Genomic DNA, 15,966 nt, shown 5'->3' on the forward strand with positions numbered 1-15,966 from the left:
AAAATGATGGACAGGGAGTTTGTCTGAATGAGACAGTAAAATTGGGAACCCCTTGTGTCCCAGGAGCAGTGGAAGTTTATTATCTGATTTTATGCTGACTATTTCCTTCTAGCAAAGCACATGTGGACCTAAATAATGGGAATCATCAATCTGGAAGGGACCCACAGAATCAGAGTCCAACCCCTGGCCCTGCACAGACACCCAACAATCCCAACCTGTCCAAAGGCTCCTGGAGCTCTGGCAGCCTCAGGGCTGGGACCATTCCCTGGGGAGCCTGGGCAGTGCCCAGCACCCTCTGGGGAAGAACCTTTCCTGATCTCCAGCCTGACACAGCTCCAGCCCTTCCCTGAGGTCCTGTCCCTGGTCACCAGGGGGAAGATGAGTTTAATGTGTAGCAACCAGACTCCAAAGGCAGCTGCCTCCAACACGAGATGAGAACAAGGAGTAACACTCCCCACGTCCCAGGGCACCTGACTGACCCCAGGGTACCAATGGGTAAGGTTACAATTAAATTACATCCCTCCTTCTGTTCCAATCCCCTAATAAACATCCCTTTATTAAAAGCATCTCAAATTGGGCTGCAGAAGATGGAAGCAGTGAATAAACATCATGGTTCTAACAGGATTATTCCAGCTCCTGTAGAAAGGATCCAAGATCATAAAAGAGGGGCTTGGGGATTGCCTAATAAGCATGCCACAGATGGCAGGCAGACTTGCTTCCTGGCACACATTCCCAGACCTGAAGGTACTAAGGAATGTCTCCCTGCTATTACAAACACTAATTCAACGATGGTGACATTTTTGAGGAGCAGAATGAGACCACAAAACTCTCTTCACTTCAGGCACAGAACCAGATGGTAACAAGTTTCAGCTGGTGCAATCTGTTCTGGATTTAAATCAGCCACCTAAAAGTCAAGGTCTCCGTGCACCAAGATCCAGAGAATTCAGCCTTCCTGCATTCTTGTTCACTCGGGTGTATCTTGACCTTTTCAGGAGCAGGTGAGGGATGTCCACAACTACAGCAGCTCCAGAGGAAGGTCCCCATCAGTGCTGTGGGATCCTCTGCTCCCTAGAGCTCCAGCGTCCCAGCCCATCCCAAGAGGCAGCCGTGGGCAGGCAGCACCAATCTGCTCAGTGCACAGCGTGTTCTTAATGAGAGCTGAAGCTATCCCTCATTACAGAGGAAATTCCTGGCAATTTCTTCCAAGCATGGTCGCTTAATGCTTCCAAACTGTGGGCCTGGACTAAGAGAATCCCTCAGCATCCCACTGGAGCCTGCAGTTCTAAAGCTGAGGCAGAGAAAGCCAAGAGTCTTTTCCAAACCATTCACCCTCACATGCCAACCCACTGCACTTGTTCCTTGGGATCCTCCAAAACACCCCCAGGTCATGAGGGGGATGAAACTGCCTTCTCCTGGTGCCCCAAGCTCTGCACACTGCCTCTGGAGGAGCTCTCTCCTCCTCTGCTCACTGCATGGACAGCGGGAAGCTCTTTCCTGCTGCTCCCAGGCCAGCTGCTCTGGAAGTGCTCTGCTTTCCCGTTATCCCATCCTACCATGGCTGCCCCATCCCTCAGTGGAAGGCACTGCAATGGGGCAGATTTACAGCGTTTCAGCTGCTCTCTGTTAGGGACCCTGGGAATGCTCTCAGCCTGCTCTGGATTCTCCATCCATCAGGGGATGGTGCCTGACTGTCAATCCAGGTCCTACCTGAGCTCTGCATAACCTGGTCTGGGAGCCATATCCAAGGAGAAGCTGCTCTGCCCCTTTTCCAAGGGCTTCTCCTCTCTTCCACACACGGAGAAAGGGAATTGTGTCAAACCAGCCCCTTCTGCAGCCTCAAGCCAGGAGAGGAGTCAGAGGGGCCGTGCCCCAACCTCCCTGCTGGAACGAGGGAAAAACATGCAAAACCCAACAGGAATATGAAATTTTATGTACTTGGGGCCACATCTGGCCTTAACATCACTGCAGCAGCATGTGCTGCGCATTCCCCTGCGCCAGAGCTCAGCACATTCCCGAGAGCAGCACTATGACTTCAAGGCCCTGGAATTTGGGAAGCAGAGATGCTGCCTGTTGCTGCAAAGATGGGGGTGTGGGACTGCTCCACATCGCTGCCAAGGCCTCCTCACTGCTGCATGAACTAATCCTGAAGGGCAGCAAAGTGCCAGAGGGTGTCCGTCGGGAAAGCCTCAGAGGAGATGGAGCAGGGAGCCGTGCTCTTGTTTTGGCTACGTCAGATGGAAACAGTGGCAGAGGAAGAGAAAGGGCCACCCAACCACAGCACCACAGAACCAGCAGCTTCTGTCTGTTTAGATAGAGCTAAAGGCAACCAAACAAAGGTACAACGTTCACTTGCACCTGACTTCTCAGTTTAAATACCCCATACATGCCCTGATCCCTGGTTCCCAAACTCTCCTTTTCAGACCATTCAGCACAAATCACACACAAAGTTACAGTGAATTGCTCCAGCTCCTGGAGCTCCAGGAAAGGACAGCAATTCCTTTTATCACTTACTAGAATTCAAGATATTACTGCATCTTCCAGCCCCCAGATGTGCTGGGACAGGCAGCTCTGGAGCAGCCAGGACAGTGAGGGGTCACTGGTAGAACCAAAGCATTTGTTAACCCTCCTTCTCCTTTGGAGCATGGCTTCTGCCAAGGGTGAGGGTGAAGGGTCTGGAGGGGCCACACCAGGAGCAGCTGAGAGCACTTGGTATGTTCAGCCTGGAGCAGAGGAGCCAGAGGGGAGCCCTCACAGGGGGCTGCAGCTCCTCCCAAGGGGCAGCTCTGATCTCTGCCTGTGAGCAGGGACAGGACCCAGGGAAGGGCTGGAGCTGGGCCAGGGGGTTTGGGCTGGAGATCAGGAAAGGTTCTTCCCCAGAGGGTGCTGGGCACTGCCCAGGCTCCCCAGGGAATGGTCCCAGCCCCGAGGCTGCCAGAGCTCCAGGGCCCTTTGGACAGGCTGGGATTGTTGGGTGTCTGTGCAGGGCCAGGGGTTGGGACTCTGATCCTTGTGGGTCCCTTCCAGCTCAGGACATTCCCTGGTTCTGTGAGATCCCCTCTTCAAGAAAGTCTAGAGCCTGAGGAGATGCTGAGATCCCACCTGGGTAACAGCAAGGAGAGACTCTGCTGAGCACTCGGAGCAATCTGCCCCACCAGCAGTGACACACATTCTGTCTCTGCCCAGACTCCATTTAGTACCAAATGACATCCAAACCCTAAAACACCCACCAGTATTTTCACTCACTACTGCCTCAAGAGCAGTCCCTACCTTGGAAAGACTCACTTTGATGAGTATTTATTAACTCAGGAGTCTGATGGAGAAATCAATGACCCTTAATCAGACTCTAATTCAAACTAAGTGGTCTTGCCTTATCTTTTATGCACAAACACCCCCTCGCCATGTTAGGAATGACTGGACAAAGGCAAAGACAACCTTTGTTCAATGTTCAATCATCAACACAGTGTGGGTGGGTAAAATACAGTTATTTGTGGTTTATTGCTGTTAAAGGAATTAATAATAACACATTCATCTGAGACCCATATCAGCCTGGGTCCCTTTATCTCTAAAGGGAAACAGGAGGATTTAAGGTGCCCAAGAATCAGACAAAATTACACATAAATTACTCTCTCATCACTTTCTAAAAGAAAGCAAATGAATGAAAACATGATGGAAATTCACAAACTACAAGAGGTGTGGAAAGAGGAAACTTCCACTCACCTCGTTCTTAACACAAGCACTGTTCCTTGAAGCCCAGGGGAGACAAATCACAGATGCAATGAACAGGTTAAACTTTCATCCAAATCTCCATTTAGCTTGGGAATTTCTTACCATAACACAGACACTCAACTCCTGACAGGGGTCCAAGTGAGATACACAGAAAAATATTCAGAATTTAAATTTACCCAAATCTTTAATAGTTCAGGAGCACAGAAAACTGTCCCTGGGGACACGTTATTCTGTAAGGCTTTAATCCCCCTTACTGGAGGCCCAAATGCAGACACCTGCATTTTGACTCTTCACAGAACCCCAGAATGATTTGGGTTGGGTCAGCTTGCTCCAACTCTCCCCCAGCCATGGGCAGGGGCAGCTTCCACCTGACCAGGCTGCTCCAAGCCCTGTCCAACCTGGCATCACCACCCAAGCTTCAGCCAAAGGGGGGAAGGCTCCTGAGGGGAGCCCCGGCACCGGCTGGGAACGAGCAGGAGCTGCACTTGTGCTGCTGAATCCCACCTTGGCAGGGATCACCTGGGGAAAAGCTCTGCAGTGCCCAGGCCCCTCTGGCCCCAAAGCTCCACCTGCCTCGTACCCCTGGGCCTTGCTGCTCCTCCCCGTCCCTCAGCACACGAGGGCTGGCTCCTCACAGGGGGAGCACGGCCACCCTGGGAGCCCCCAGGGCCCTCAGCTGCCACCAGGGCTGTGAGGTCACTCCAGCAGCATGGCAGGGACACAGGCTGACCCTCACCTCCAAGAGCCAGCAGGACAGGAAAGCAGCATTATCCAGCTGGCTGGAGATTTGGCACAGAGCCCACTCCCTATGGATGCACTGACTCAATGGAAAATACTAAGGGAAGAAAAGAAATCCCTTGATTACAATAGATTTAAAGAGGCTGCCCAGAATGCTCTCTTCTTCCCCTCTCCTCTGCCACAAGTAGCTTCCATGTGTTGATGAGGTTTACCAGGAAGGAATGTCTGGATCCATGACAAAAACCAGGCAGCATCTGAGGGTTTGCTCTGCAACCCTGCTGTGCCCTCCCTGTTCCGTGAGCCTCAGTCCTCAGCCCAGAGCCTTTACCCCAGCAACCCTGCAGCCAGAGTGCAGGAACAGCTCCAACACCACCACTGCCTGCCACAGACACTGCAGCCTCTAATGTCCCACCCCTGGAGGATGAGCATCTGCACGCTGCCAAACACAGCCATGAGTTTCACTCTCCCCATCATGTTCTATCTAGAATGTGCATCATTCAGGTGAAGTGTTCCTTCCATGACCTGTTTCCAGGCATCTCCTGAAGGTCAGCTGCAGTTTAATGTTTCAGAGGCTGGCAGGGGGGCTCAGATCCACCTGAGGCTCTCCCCATCACTTCCCCATTCCCAACCCACCCTCAGCCTCCCATCCTGCTCCCCCTCCTCAGAACAAAACCTCTCTCCTTAACAGCTGACCTGCTCAGGCCTTCCTGTTTGATCCACACAAGTATAAATTCATCAAGAGCAGAGGGAACATCAGGCTTTCCTCTAGTTCACACCTCATTCCTTACACATCCCACTTTCCCCATCCCAGTATCTTTTATCTCCCTTTTTTTCTCACCCTATTATCTGCCTCTTTTGCCCCCTCCTTCTTCAGATAAGCTTCTCCACTCTCAAGTCAGCCCTGCAGAATATTTATCTAATAGAGGCTACAAAGAGACCAATTTATTCCACATATCTCACTAAACTCTATTTCTCCATTCTTATTATATCGCCCATTTATCTCCTGTTCTGGACTTTTCTGTAACCAGCCCTTTGTCTCATCTCTTTTATGAGAAATCATTTGTGCAACTCGTTTTCCTGACCCATTTCTTAGAATTACAGAACTGCACCATCTTGTACAAAACTGCACCATCTTGATTTCCCCTCGGAAAATCCCTGAGACAGGACACAGGGCACTTTTAGGGTGTCAAACCTGGAAGTCAGGCTGTGCTCCAAAGTGCCTAATCCAACAGCAAAACACATTCCTCCTCATCCATATTATTTTTCAAGTTGTTTTTAGTTTCTATTACAGACTCCAGGAGGAACTAATGCCTAACAAACTCGTATTTAATTTATAAATACCAATTTATGGTATTGGTGTGCTAAGCTAAGTGCCACTGATGGGTCACTGCAAGGTTCAAGCCACATCCTTTATTAACTTTATTTCTACACTGGACACAGACAACACAACTCAGTTCCTTGCTGAGCAGAGAAGCTGAGAATGGGATAGGAGGGAAAGGGGGAGGCTGGGAATGCTCTGCTCCAACGCCAGGTCTTACCTGTGAGAGCCCAGGGGACGATGCATGTCCCGGTGGCGTTGCAGCAAGATTTGGGTGTCCCTTATTTATTTCATGTGCAGTGTAAGGGGATGGGGCAGGAGGACCCGGTTGTCTTGCTACTTGTGTTACCTGTGTGGAGATAAACTGTTAGTAAAACATTCCATTAGTAATCAGTCCGCAGAGACTCCACTGTACATATCTAGAAAGACAAAATAATATATATTTATCTAAGTCAAACACTGCACAAGTTATTTAACTATTTATGTGATTCAGGAGAATGTGGAAGGGTCAAAAAATCAGAGCACCAGCTGCAGTCATTGGTGGAAATGTGTGGGATCCCTTTGCCTTCAGGCCTGAGACCTTCTGATCCCTCCATGAGAAGCTATATCAAAAATACTGGAATTTTGCAAGGGGATGCACATTGCCAGCAACAAACTATGGGGGAAATTTGCATATTCCCCTCTAAAAAGGAAAAAGAAAGGACTGCAGAGAAGCCATGGTATCTGCAGGGCTTGCCACAAGCATAAATGAAACGGCAAAGCAAATCTTGCATATGTTTATCTCCTTTCTGAACTTCTATTAAAAAAGCTCAACGAAACACATTAAGCAAAATATTAGAAAAATATTTTCATGGCATACAGATATTTGCTCCACTTTACTATCTCCACAATGGAACTGTTTAAAATATATTTTAGAGAGTGGCTATAGTAAAAAAAAAAGGGGAATCAAAGGAAAAAAAGAGTCACACAACTATTGGGTGACACCTCCAGCTGTTCAACACAACTAAATTTTGGCAGACTGGGTTAAAATGCACGCTACTGAAATTCAGCATTTGCTTCTCACTGACCTTTTCTCATTTATTTGTTTGCTGAAAAGCATCACTTAATAATGGAATGGTTTGGGTTGGAAGGGACCTTAAATCCATCCAGTTCCACCTCTGCCATGAGCAGGGACACCTTCCACTATCCCAAGTGGCTCCAAACCCTGCCCAACCTGGCCCTGGACACTGCCAGGGATCCAGGAGCAGCCACAGCTTCTCTGGGCACCCTGTGCCAGGGCCTGCCCACCATCCCAGGGAAGGACTGATCCCAGTATCCCATCTAACACTCCCCAGTCTGAGGTAAAGGCACCTGAAGCCCACACAGGTCACTGGCACTGCACAGGCCAATGTGTGCATAAATGTCCCCAGGAGGGTAAAGAAGGCAGAAGGAAATTCCTGGCTCCTTTAATGGAGTATTAGCTCCAAGCTCCCAGAGAGCAGAAGTCACAGAGTTCAGCACTTAAGTGCTTTTTCCAAGTCACTTTATTGCACCCAGAGTGTCCACGCCTGTCATTACAGTTCCTAAACCACCACAGCAGCTGCGCCAACCCCGAAATCCCAGGAAATCACAATGTGTAACAGCTCCAGCAGGGCTTGGGAATGGGCCAGGAGCCTTCACTGTGGGAAGATTTACAGCCCCCGAGTGCTCATCAGAGGAAAGGGTGGGTCAGTCACAGAACCTCATCCTGTGTCCCCAACTGGATCCTTCCCTTCGCCAGGGATGAATCATCTCTTTTTCGGGCTGATCTCTCTTGGCAGGTGTGCGCACGCAGCCTCGGCTGAATCAGAGCCAGCCTCACAGAGAGTTCCATAAAACTTTCCACAGCCCATCCCCGAGAAAATGAAAGTCTGTCCCATGACTCTTGTGTCAACCCTGAGAGAGTTGTCATGTCAGTCATGCAGCACTCGGTGCTTAGAAGTGACTACGGATTGTGATGGATATCAAATAATGCAGTCAGGAGGGGGAGGAAGCAAAGGCAACCCAAAAATTCAAGGAAATAATTCCTGTCAACAGCCCCAGTGACAGGCTGCGCCCAAGCTCCTCACGATTCTCCTTCAATGGCACTTCTTGGGGGAAAGCAGAGGTTATTTTGTGACAGCTGTGGGACTTCAACCACTGTCAGTTTTCACCTCCCTACTCTCCAGCTAAGGCTGGAGCCATCCAAAATCCTCCGATCCAAGAGCAGCCAAGTCCACACAGGGCTTTGACAACAGGGACAGGGCCACTACCAATACCCCAGGTCACTGTGAGCATCCAGCAGTCCTCCTCCTCCTCAGAAATTGCAACATGCAAATAGAATTGTGGAATAGAATCCCAGAATCACTAAGGTTGGAAAGCCCTCCAATATCATCTAGTTCAACCATTAACCCAGCACTGCCAGGTCCACCCCTAAACCACATTCCCAAGTGCCACATCCCCACACCTTCTGAACACTTCCAGGGACGGTGACTCCAGCACTGCCTTGGGGAAAATAACCTAAGCTGGAGGTTACTGAAAGACATCAAGAAATGCTCTCATGATTTGATCTGAAATCTGGAAGCTGAACTGAGAGGAAAACTGCAGCTGCTTGAGTGAGTCCATGAGATACCCTCGTGCAGAGCAGCAGACACATGACAGACACAGGTCTGGACCTACTAAAATTGGCTTGAAAGCCTAAAAAAGGCAGCAGAACAATTATAAAATTGTACCAGCTTGACAGTTTGACAACAGCACACTTGGAGAGTATCCCATAGGAGCCTAGCACTGATTTTCGAGGACCTCCAAGTTTAGCTAAGTCTAGCTCAGTGCACCCAAACCAAGGACTGGTGTTTGTTCCAGCAGAAGGAAAAGCACAGAGAGCCTTTCTCAGCAGCTACAGCAATGTTGGTTTTTCCACACCTTCCTCTTCCTACAACAAATTATATATAAATAAACTGAATTATAAGATATTGATTTTAATGTAAACAGGTAGTAAAGGAAGACAAATTTGCTGAATTTGTGTGTTTTCTTCAGTAATTTTTAACAAAGGTAAAAGGTAGAGACTCTGTCTAAGCTCATCACTCCTGGGGTATCTGCCCCCATAGAGCTCACAGTGTGGTTTGCTGTTTCTTAAATGGTCTGAGATGACTATGGAAGCAAATATCCTCCTTAAATCCATAGGTTAAGTTGTTCTCTTAAAAATGCATGCACAAAATTACATACTAATTTGCTAGGGAATCACTTTGTATTTTCCCTGAGTAGCAAGAGCTATTTTTAGTTTTCCAGAAGCCTTAATCCTGTATTTTAAAGGAAGGCAGGTAATGAAATACAAAATAAAAACTCAGTTTAGAATTTTTGCTTTTCTTTCTGAGATCTTTTATACCTTCTGGGTTTAATATCTTCTGCAAGTTTGGGATTACTCTTTACCCCACCCAAGTCCCTGGTTTCACGTACTTCAGATGTGGTCGCCCCATCCCTGCAAGTGTCCAAGGCCAGGCTGGACAGGGCTTGGAGCAGCCTGGGATAGTGGAAGGTGTCCCTGCCCATGGCAGGGCTGGCACTGGATGGGCTTTAAGGACCCTTCCAACCCAAATTGTTCCATGATTCTAGGCTGGAACAGGATGAGGAACTGAGCTTCCCTCCTGCACATTCCACAGCCTGCGCAGCAGGGACCATGTCGGCCTCCTGACCCAGATCCTTCCTCTGAGCACAGGGTGGCTGGAGCAGCTAATCCTCCCTAATCCCTTTTCTACAGGATTCTCTTCACTGCAGGAAGATCCCTTCAAAGGACATGAAGGTGAATCACAGAACCTCTGCTGGGTGTGAAACACTCAGGGGGACCAATGGGCACCCCAGGACAGAAAACAACCAAACACCCCAAGAGTGAATGACAGAGTCAACCCTTAGTCCTTGAAAATCTGGGACAAGGGGGCTCTTCAGCACTTCACTTCCCCTTTGCCTTCTTTGCCCCCAGCTGGTGTGAGCTGAGCATCCTGACAGGACGTGGCACCTGCTCCAAAGGCACATAAGGACAGCAACTAACGAGTGCCTTCAATGAGTGTTGGATCCAGCCCTGCCACAGGGACCCTGCTCCAGGCTGCACCTGACCAGGTGACTTTTCCCCACACAAACACACCTTGTTAACACTCACTCCTAATCAGCTCTCATCCAGAAGTCATTCACAGAAGCACAGGATTGTTTGGGTTGGAAGGGCCCTTTAACTCATCCCATTCCTTGGGCAGGGGCACCTTCCACTGGACCAGGTTGCTCGGGGCCTCAGTGTTGCTCCTCAGCTCATGAGAGTTTATCCCTGAGTAGTTTTGGTCCAAGCTTCAGCACTTCCAATCACCACATGCTACTAAAGCAGTTAAAAACCTCCACCATAACCTCCCAAACCCAGTTATTTGTGCAAAACCAGGATGTCCATAAACACCATTATTCTTCTTATCCAACTCCAGAGCTGTGCCTTGTGCTGAATCTGAAGAGCAAGTCTTCTTCTGCTCATTAATCTCATTTTCCATAGATTCAGCCCCCTTCCCCCTGGGCACAGGACAGGGGTGGCTGGTGGGATTCACACTCACCTTTTGTGCAGTTCCCTTCCTGTTAGAGATTTACATCTTTAAAAAAACTCCAACCCAAAAAATTCCCTTGAATATGTTTCTTTGAAATAATTTCCAACAGAAACAGAATTTCATTCTTATGTCCCTTCTGAACTCTGCAGGTTTGGGATCTTTCAGAGGCCACACAAGTAATCACCCTCATTTCTTGCAGTGTAGAGGATTTGAAACACCAGGCAAGAAGCAGTTGACAACAACCCAAACTTTTATGTCCAAAAGTAGCTCTGCAATAGAGCATTCTCCATTATTGATGAGGGAAAATTATTACAAGTTTAGTTCATGGAAATAATTATTTCCAACTGTGGCTTGCTTTCAAATAATTTTACTGCTGGATTTATTTATTTAAAAACCCAAGCCAACAACCCATTCAGTATAAAATGTCATGATAAATAAATAAATAAAGATGACTTATGATAAATTTAGGTGGGTTTGGTTTAAATACCAGTAAGATTTCCCTGATAAAGAGGTTCTACCAAAGCCTTGTTGTCCATTTTTAGCATCTCCAAGTTCTCAGACAAACTTCATCCCACTTGGCCTCTTCCTCCTCTCCTACCTCTGTCCTACAGGAAAATTTGTTCCTCAGATTTAATTTTATTATTGGGGCTCATAGTGGAAGCCACATGATTTTCCATTCCCATTTCTGTAGTTGTGGGAAAAAAAAAAAAAAAAGAGTTCTGGAATGTGCAACCAAGGTTCTGATAATGCACATGGAAGGGCACAGAAAGGATAATTGAATTTTTTTTTTCCCTTTACCTAACTAAAAATTGGGGGTTCATCTGTGGGTTGTCCATATCTCAAGTGATTTCTCCTCCCACCCCACGCACAATGTACAGGGCCAACACGGGGGCAGCTCAGAGTCACCACGTGGTGGTTATGGACCCCAAAACTCTTCCCACACCAGTCATGCTCTGGAAAAACACCTCTCTAGAAATGATGATCCATAATCCACGTGGAATCCCACAGAAGATGTGCAAGCAAATAAAATGCTGATGGGAAAAAGCAGCCCCTGGGTACTGAAGATGCACTTGAAGATCTTGGAGGCCTTTTCCAACCTTCAAGATTCTGTGATCTCAGAGTGCTCTTCAAAATGCCTGTTTAATGGAAACCCAGGCCTCAAACACATGGTGCTGTTCCTTGTGTAACAAACCACTGAGACCTTTCATGAATGAATTTGTCAAGGCACTCCCATCATGTGATTTTTCCATCCCAATTCATTTTCCCCTGGACTCCCTCTGAATCTGAAATCTGCCTGGGGCTTCAAATGGAAGCCTGAAAGGAACCCAGCCGAGAAATTTCTCTCCTTTCCCCAAGACATGAAATTTTCTCTCAAACTTTTGCATTCTCAGATCCTGGAACTGAGATATTTCCAGTCCTGTCTTCTATTCCTGTAACATAGGAGTGGTATTTTTCCACACTGAAAAGCTATTTTAGGTCATTCTTCACAGTTACTTTTCTATTTTACATTAATTTAAATTTTTACAGTCATATTTTCCCCACAGGCATCTGCATTTATATCTTGGGAGGAAAGAATTGAAAAAAATAACCTTCTTTAAAGGACTTCAGATATTTTTAAAGTGTTTTTTAAGTGTTGTATGGGGTATATAAAAGGTAATACAAACTGAATTATTTATTATAACTGTTTGTACATTTATGTTCACAGAATGGTTTGGGCAGGAAGGGACCCTTAAAAGCTCATCTTGTTCCATGGCCAGGGACACTTTCCACTGTCCCAGGCTGCTCCATGCTCTGTCCAACCTGGCCTTGGACACTGCCAGGGATCCAGGCACAGCCACAGCTTCTCTGGCAGCCTGTGCCAGGGCCTGTCCACCTCACAGGGAAGGATTTCTACAGAATTTGTTCCTTTGGTTTTGCTTTTCTGCACACAAACATTTCTATATCAGGTACTGAGAACAGAGGGTGCCCAAAGCCTGCAGCTCGGGTCTGTTGTTTCCCTGGTTTCAACACCTCAAACCTCAGAATCTTCAACCCTTGCCAGCTGTACCCACCCATTCCAACTCACCTGGATGGGAATCCATGGCTCCCTGGCCACCAGACCACCCATGGCCACACCTGTGTCCTTCTGCCACTGCAGCCACCTGAGCTGCTGCATTTCTGGGACCAATGGGCACTTGGCAGCACTTTTACCCTTAATCCTGCCCAGAGCTCAGCTTAGCACCCCTGACAGCCCCCGTAGAGGAGCCATCACAAAACTCCTGTACAACCCAAAAAAGAGAAGGGCTAAATATCATCATTATAATGGAACCATCATGGAATGGTTTGTGCTGGGAGGGACTTGAATCCTTCTCGTCCCGTTCCACCCCTGCCATGGGCAGAGGCACCTTCCACTGTCCCAGGCTGCTCCAAGCCCCAATGCCCAGCCTGGCCTTGGGCACTGCCAGGGACCCAGGGGCAGCCACAGCTGCTCTGGGCAAGAGATGCTCCAGCCCCAGGTGCCCCCAGGGAGCCAGAGCCAAAAACCTCATCCCCAATCACTCCTGCAAACAGAGAAGGAGAAAACCTTGCACAGCAGCTTATGTTTTTCTATAATCAGCTTATGCTCCTGCATAAAACGTAATGAATTTATCCCATCTACAGCTTTTCTTCCTGTTTTCCAAATAATTAAAAGAGCAGCTTAAAAGCGGGGTTTTTTGGCATTAAAAATATTTGCACTATCCCAACCAGAAAAGCAAAATATGACTTTCCCAGGGCTGTGCTGATTTAGCAAAGCTTATAAATAACCCTGGGCTTCCAGCTATTGCCATTGGAAAAAAGAAATGAATAAAAGGAAAAAGACTATCATGTTTACAAATAAATATCACTGTTTCTAAGCTAAATTTCTACAATAATCAATATTATACATTAGCAATCATCTAGGACAGCGAGCCAAAGGCATCTATCCCAAATATTCTATTTACTATCAAAATATTTCTTCCTCTGTGCAAAGGAATGCTTCATGTGAAAACAAATCTTTCTTGATTACTTTTCTTATAAGAAGGTACTAGAAATGTGAAGCCACTAGTACACAAAAAAATCAGTCTGTGTGATGCAGGGGAAAGAGATGGAGCCACCCAAGTGAAAATATGGCCAAAACACTGCCATTCCAGGGACACTCTCTCACTGGGAGAGTGGGAAAACTCACTCTCCAATATGCTAAATAAAACTAGAGACACTTAAAAATAGCAATGGACCCACAAATCTTTCAAAGACTTCTCCCTTTCTTGCTCCTATGCAACTAAAAAGGTTCTTCATAAAACCATAGAATGATTAAGGTTGGAAAAGACCTCCAAGATCAAGCCCAACATTCCACCAATATCCCAATGCCCACCCAACCCCAGTCCTGAGGTGCCACATCCACATATCTTTTGAACACTTCCAGGAATGTGACTCCACCACTGCTCTGGGCAGCCTGTGCCAATGTCTGAGCACGGTTTCAGCAAAGAGATTTTCCCAACATCCAGTGTGAGAGGTTCACATGGCACAGCTGGAGGCTGTGTCCCCTTGTCCTGTCCTTGTTCCCTGGGAACAGAGCCTGACTTCCCCCCTGGCTGCACTCTCCTGTCAGGGAGTTGTGGAGAGCCAGCGGGTCCTCCCTTCTTTTCCTACTCACACGCCACCAAAAGAGTCTTTTTGAGCACCATTTCTTTCAGGGGCAAAAGGAAGCTGCATTTTCTCCAATGCCTCGTTTCTGGCTGCTGTGGGGTTTTGCCCAGCCCCGATCCCCGCGCTGCCCCGGCCCCGCGGATACTCACAGTGCTGTACACAGCCGAGACGGTCGGAGTGAAGATCCGATCCTCCAGGGGCTGCTGGACAGGACCTCGGGGGATTCTGCAACACAGCCAGTCAAGGAAAGCAGCGTGGAAAGCAGGGCCGTGCTTGGGGACCCCGCCAAGGACACCCCACCCTGGAACCACAGCCAGGCAGCTCCGATCTCTTGGGATCTCCCAGGCTCCAGAGGCAGCTGTTCCCACCCTAGGAATGAGGGAACCAACGCAAACTTGTCCCCGAATAATCCACAAAACCTTGGGCCTGTCGAGAGCGTCCCCCACCTCTGCTTCTGTTTGAAAGGGAAAAAGCCCCGGAGCCACAGGCCCTCGGCATTCAGCGGCCAAACCCTGCGGATCAGCAGGGCACTGCTGGACAATGGCAGCTCCTGTTCTGCCAACCACGCAGGAATCCTGCTGCAATTGTTTCCTTGTTTGCCTCTCTTCACCCAGAGACTCCTTTCCTCATCCGCCCACCAAAAGAAAGGGCTGGCAGAGTGATGGGAGGTTTCGAGGAGCTGCTGTAGGGTGACTTAAAGGCAAATTGAACGAGTTTTCTTACTTGTAAAGGCATTGTGAAAATCTAAGGTGAAAAAAGAAAGGGAAAAAAGCTATGCACAAAAAACCCCCACAAGAGAATCTGGTTTATTTGTGGAATAAAACGGGGGCATGCAGGGATCCGAAAGAATAAAAAAGCCTGACTTGGGTAACACCTTGTGGCCTCACACAGATCTAGACAATATCCAATGCCCACTGTCAAGGAAAAGACACTTGCTGAAATATTTTCCTAAATGCCATAATCAGATTTCACCTTTCTGCTGTTTATATTTCACACACCAAATTTTTATGTGAAATGAGAACAGCTGTATTGACTGAGGTTCTTGTACATATGGAAGGACACAGACCTCACATGTTAACTTACTTGAAAACAGTCATTAAAACACTTCTCAGTTTTATTCTAACAAGGAAAAACACATTGCTAAGTTAAATTCTGAGCCCAGATTAGTTTGAGTCAAAATTTCAAGAGACTCTTTGCACCCCAAGTTTGATCCTTGGATTAATGCTGCTGCCTAAAGCTTTGCAGGGACCAACACCACAGTGACAGGACAGACCCTGTTGGCACTGACACAACTCAACAGCCACCCCAAGCTCCACAATCCCAGCTATTCCCCTTAAAATGGGCCAAATGTTAAGGCTGAAGTAAGGACTGTTCAGACACAACCTGCTCTGCCCCTGCCCACTGCTCACAGCACGTCCCAGCTGGATCAGCTCCTCCTCCAGCAGCACTGAGGCAAATTTACAGCACTGGAAACACACACACAGAGTTAAATTTACAGCCTCACTCTGTTCTAGGTCTGAACTCGTCACTAAAAAGCTCCTCCTCACCAAACAGGCTTCTAAAACTTCTCAGTTCAATGAGAAGAATATATTCAATGTTTGAGCACCAAACACAATAAAAAGCTGCTTGATGGGATCATGCTGGGAAGAGTCCGGCCCTGACCTTCGCAACACCTTTGCAGGAAGGCCCTGGCCTGTCACCGTGGCAGGTGACAGAGGACAGCCCAGGGCCACCTCCAGGGCAGGAGAACCAGGAACAGGATCTGGCCCTGCTGGTGCCCAGGCTGGTGCTCATTCACCCTGCATCTCTTTTTGCCTTTTTTTTAACGATGGCAAGAATTTGTTTGCAGGGTCTAAAGCTCATCTGCACTTAGCTCATCTGCCAGCTCAGGCTCAAGTGGTGTCATTTGATAAACAGAGACGTTTTTAACAACCAAATGGGATTTAAAGCCCTGACTCAGCCAAACAA

At 47.9% G+C, this 15,966-nt stretch overlaps 1 protein-coding gene across 3 annotated transcripts in view; it reads right to left on the reverse strand.

The window, feature by feature from the left end:
• Positions 1 to 15,966, reverse strand: part of EIF4G3 (eukaryotic translation initiation factor 4 gamma 3) — a 144,574-nt gene that overhangs the window by 87,145 nt on the left and 41,463 nt on the right. For 2 of the 3 annotated variants that reach the window (XM_053962895.1, XM_053962894.1), the window contains exons 2-3: positions 14,148 to 14,223; positions 6,003 to 6,146 (exon numbers count right to left, since the gene is read on the reverse strand). In XM_053962895.1, coding sequence (XP_053818870.1) covers positions 6,003 to 6,146; positions 14,148 to 14,223 — 220 coding nt within the window. The remainder of the gene's footprint in view (positions 1 to 6,002; positions 6,147 to 14,147; positions 14,224 to 15,966) is intronic. The other variant, XM_053962892.1, reaches the window with a different exon arrangement.

The sequence above is a fragment of the Vidua chalybeata genome, chromosome 22 (assembly GCF_026979565.1).
Source record: "Vidua chalybeata isolate OUT-0048 chromosome 22, bVidCha1 merged haplotype, whole genome shotgun sequence".
Taxonomy (NCBI): domain Eukaryota; kingdom Metazoa; phylum Chordata; class Aves; order Passeriformes; family Viduidae; genus Vidua; species Vidua chalybeata.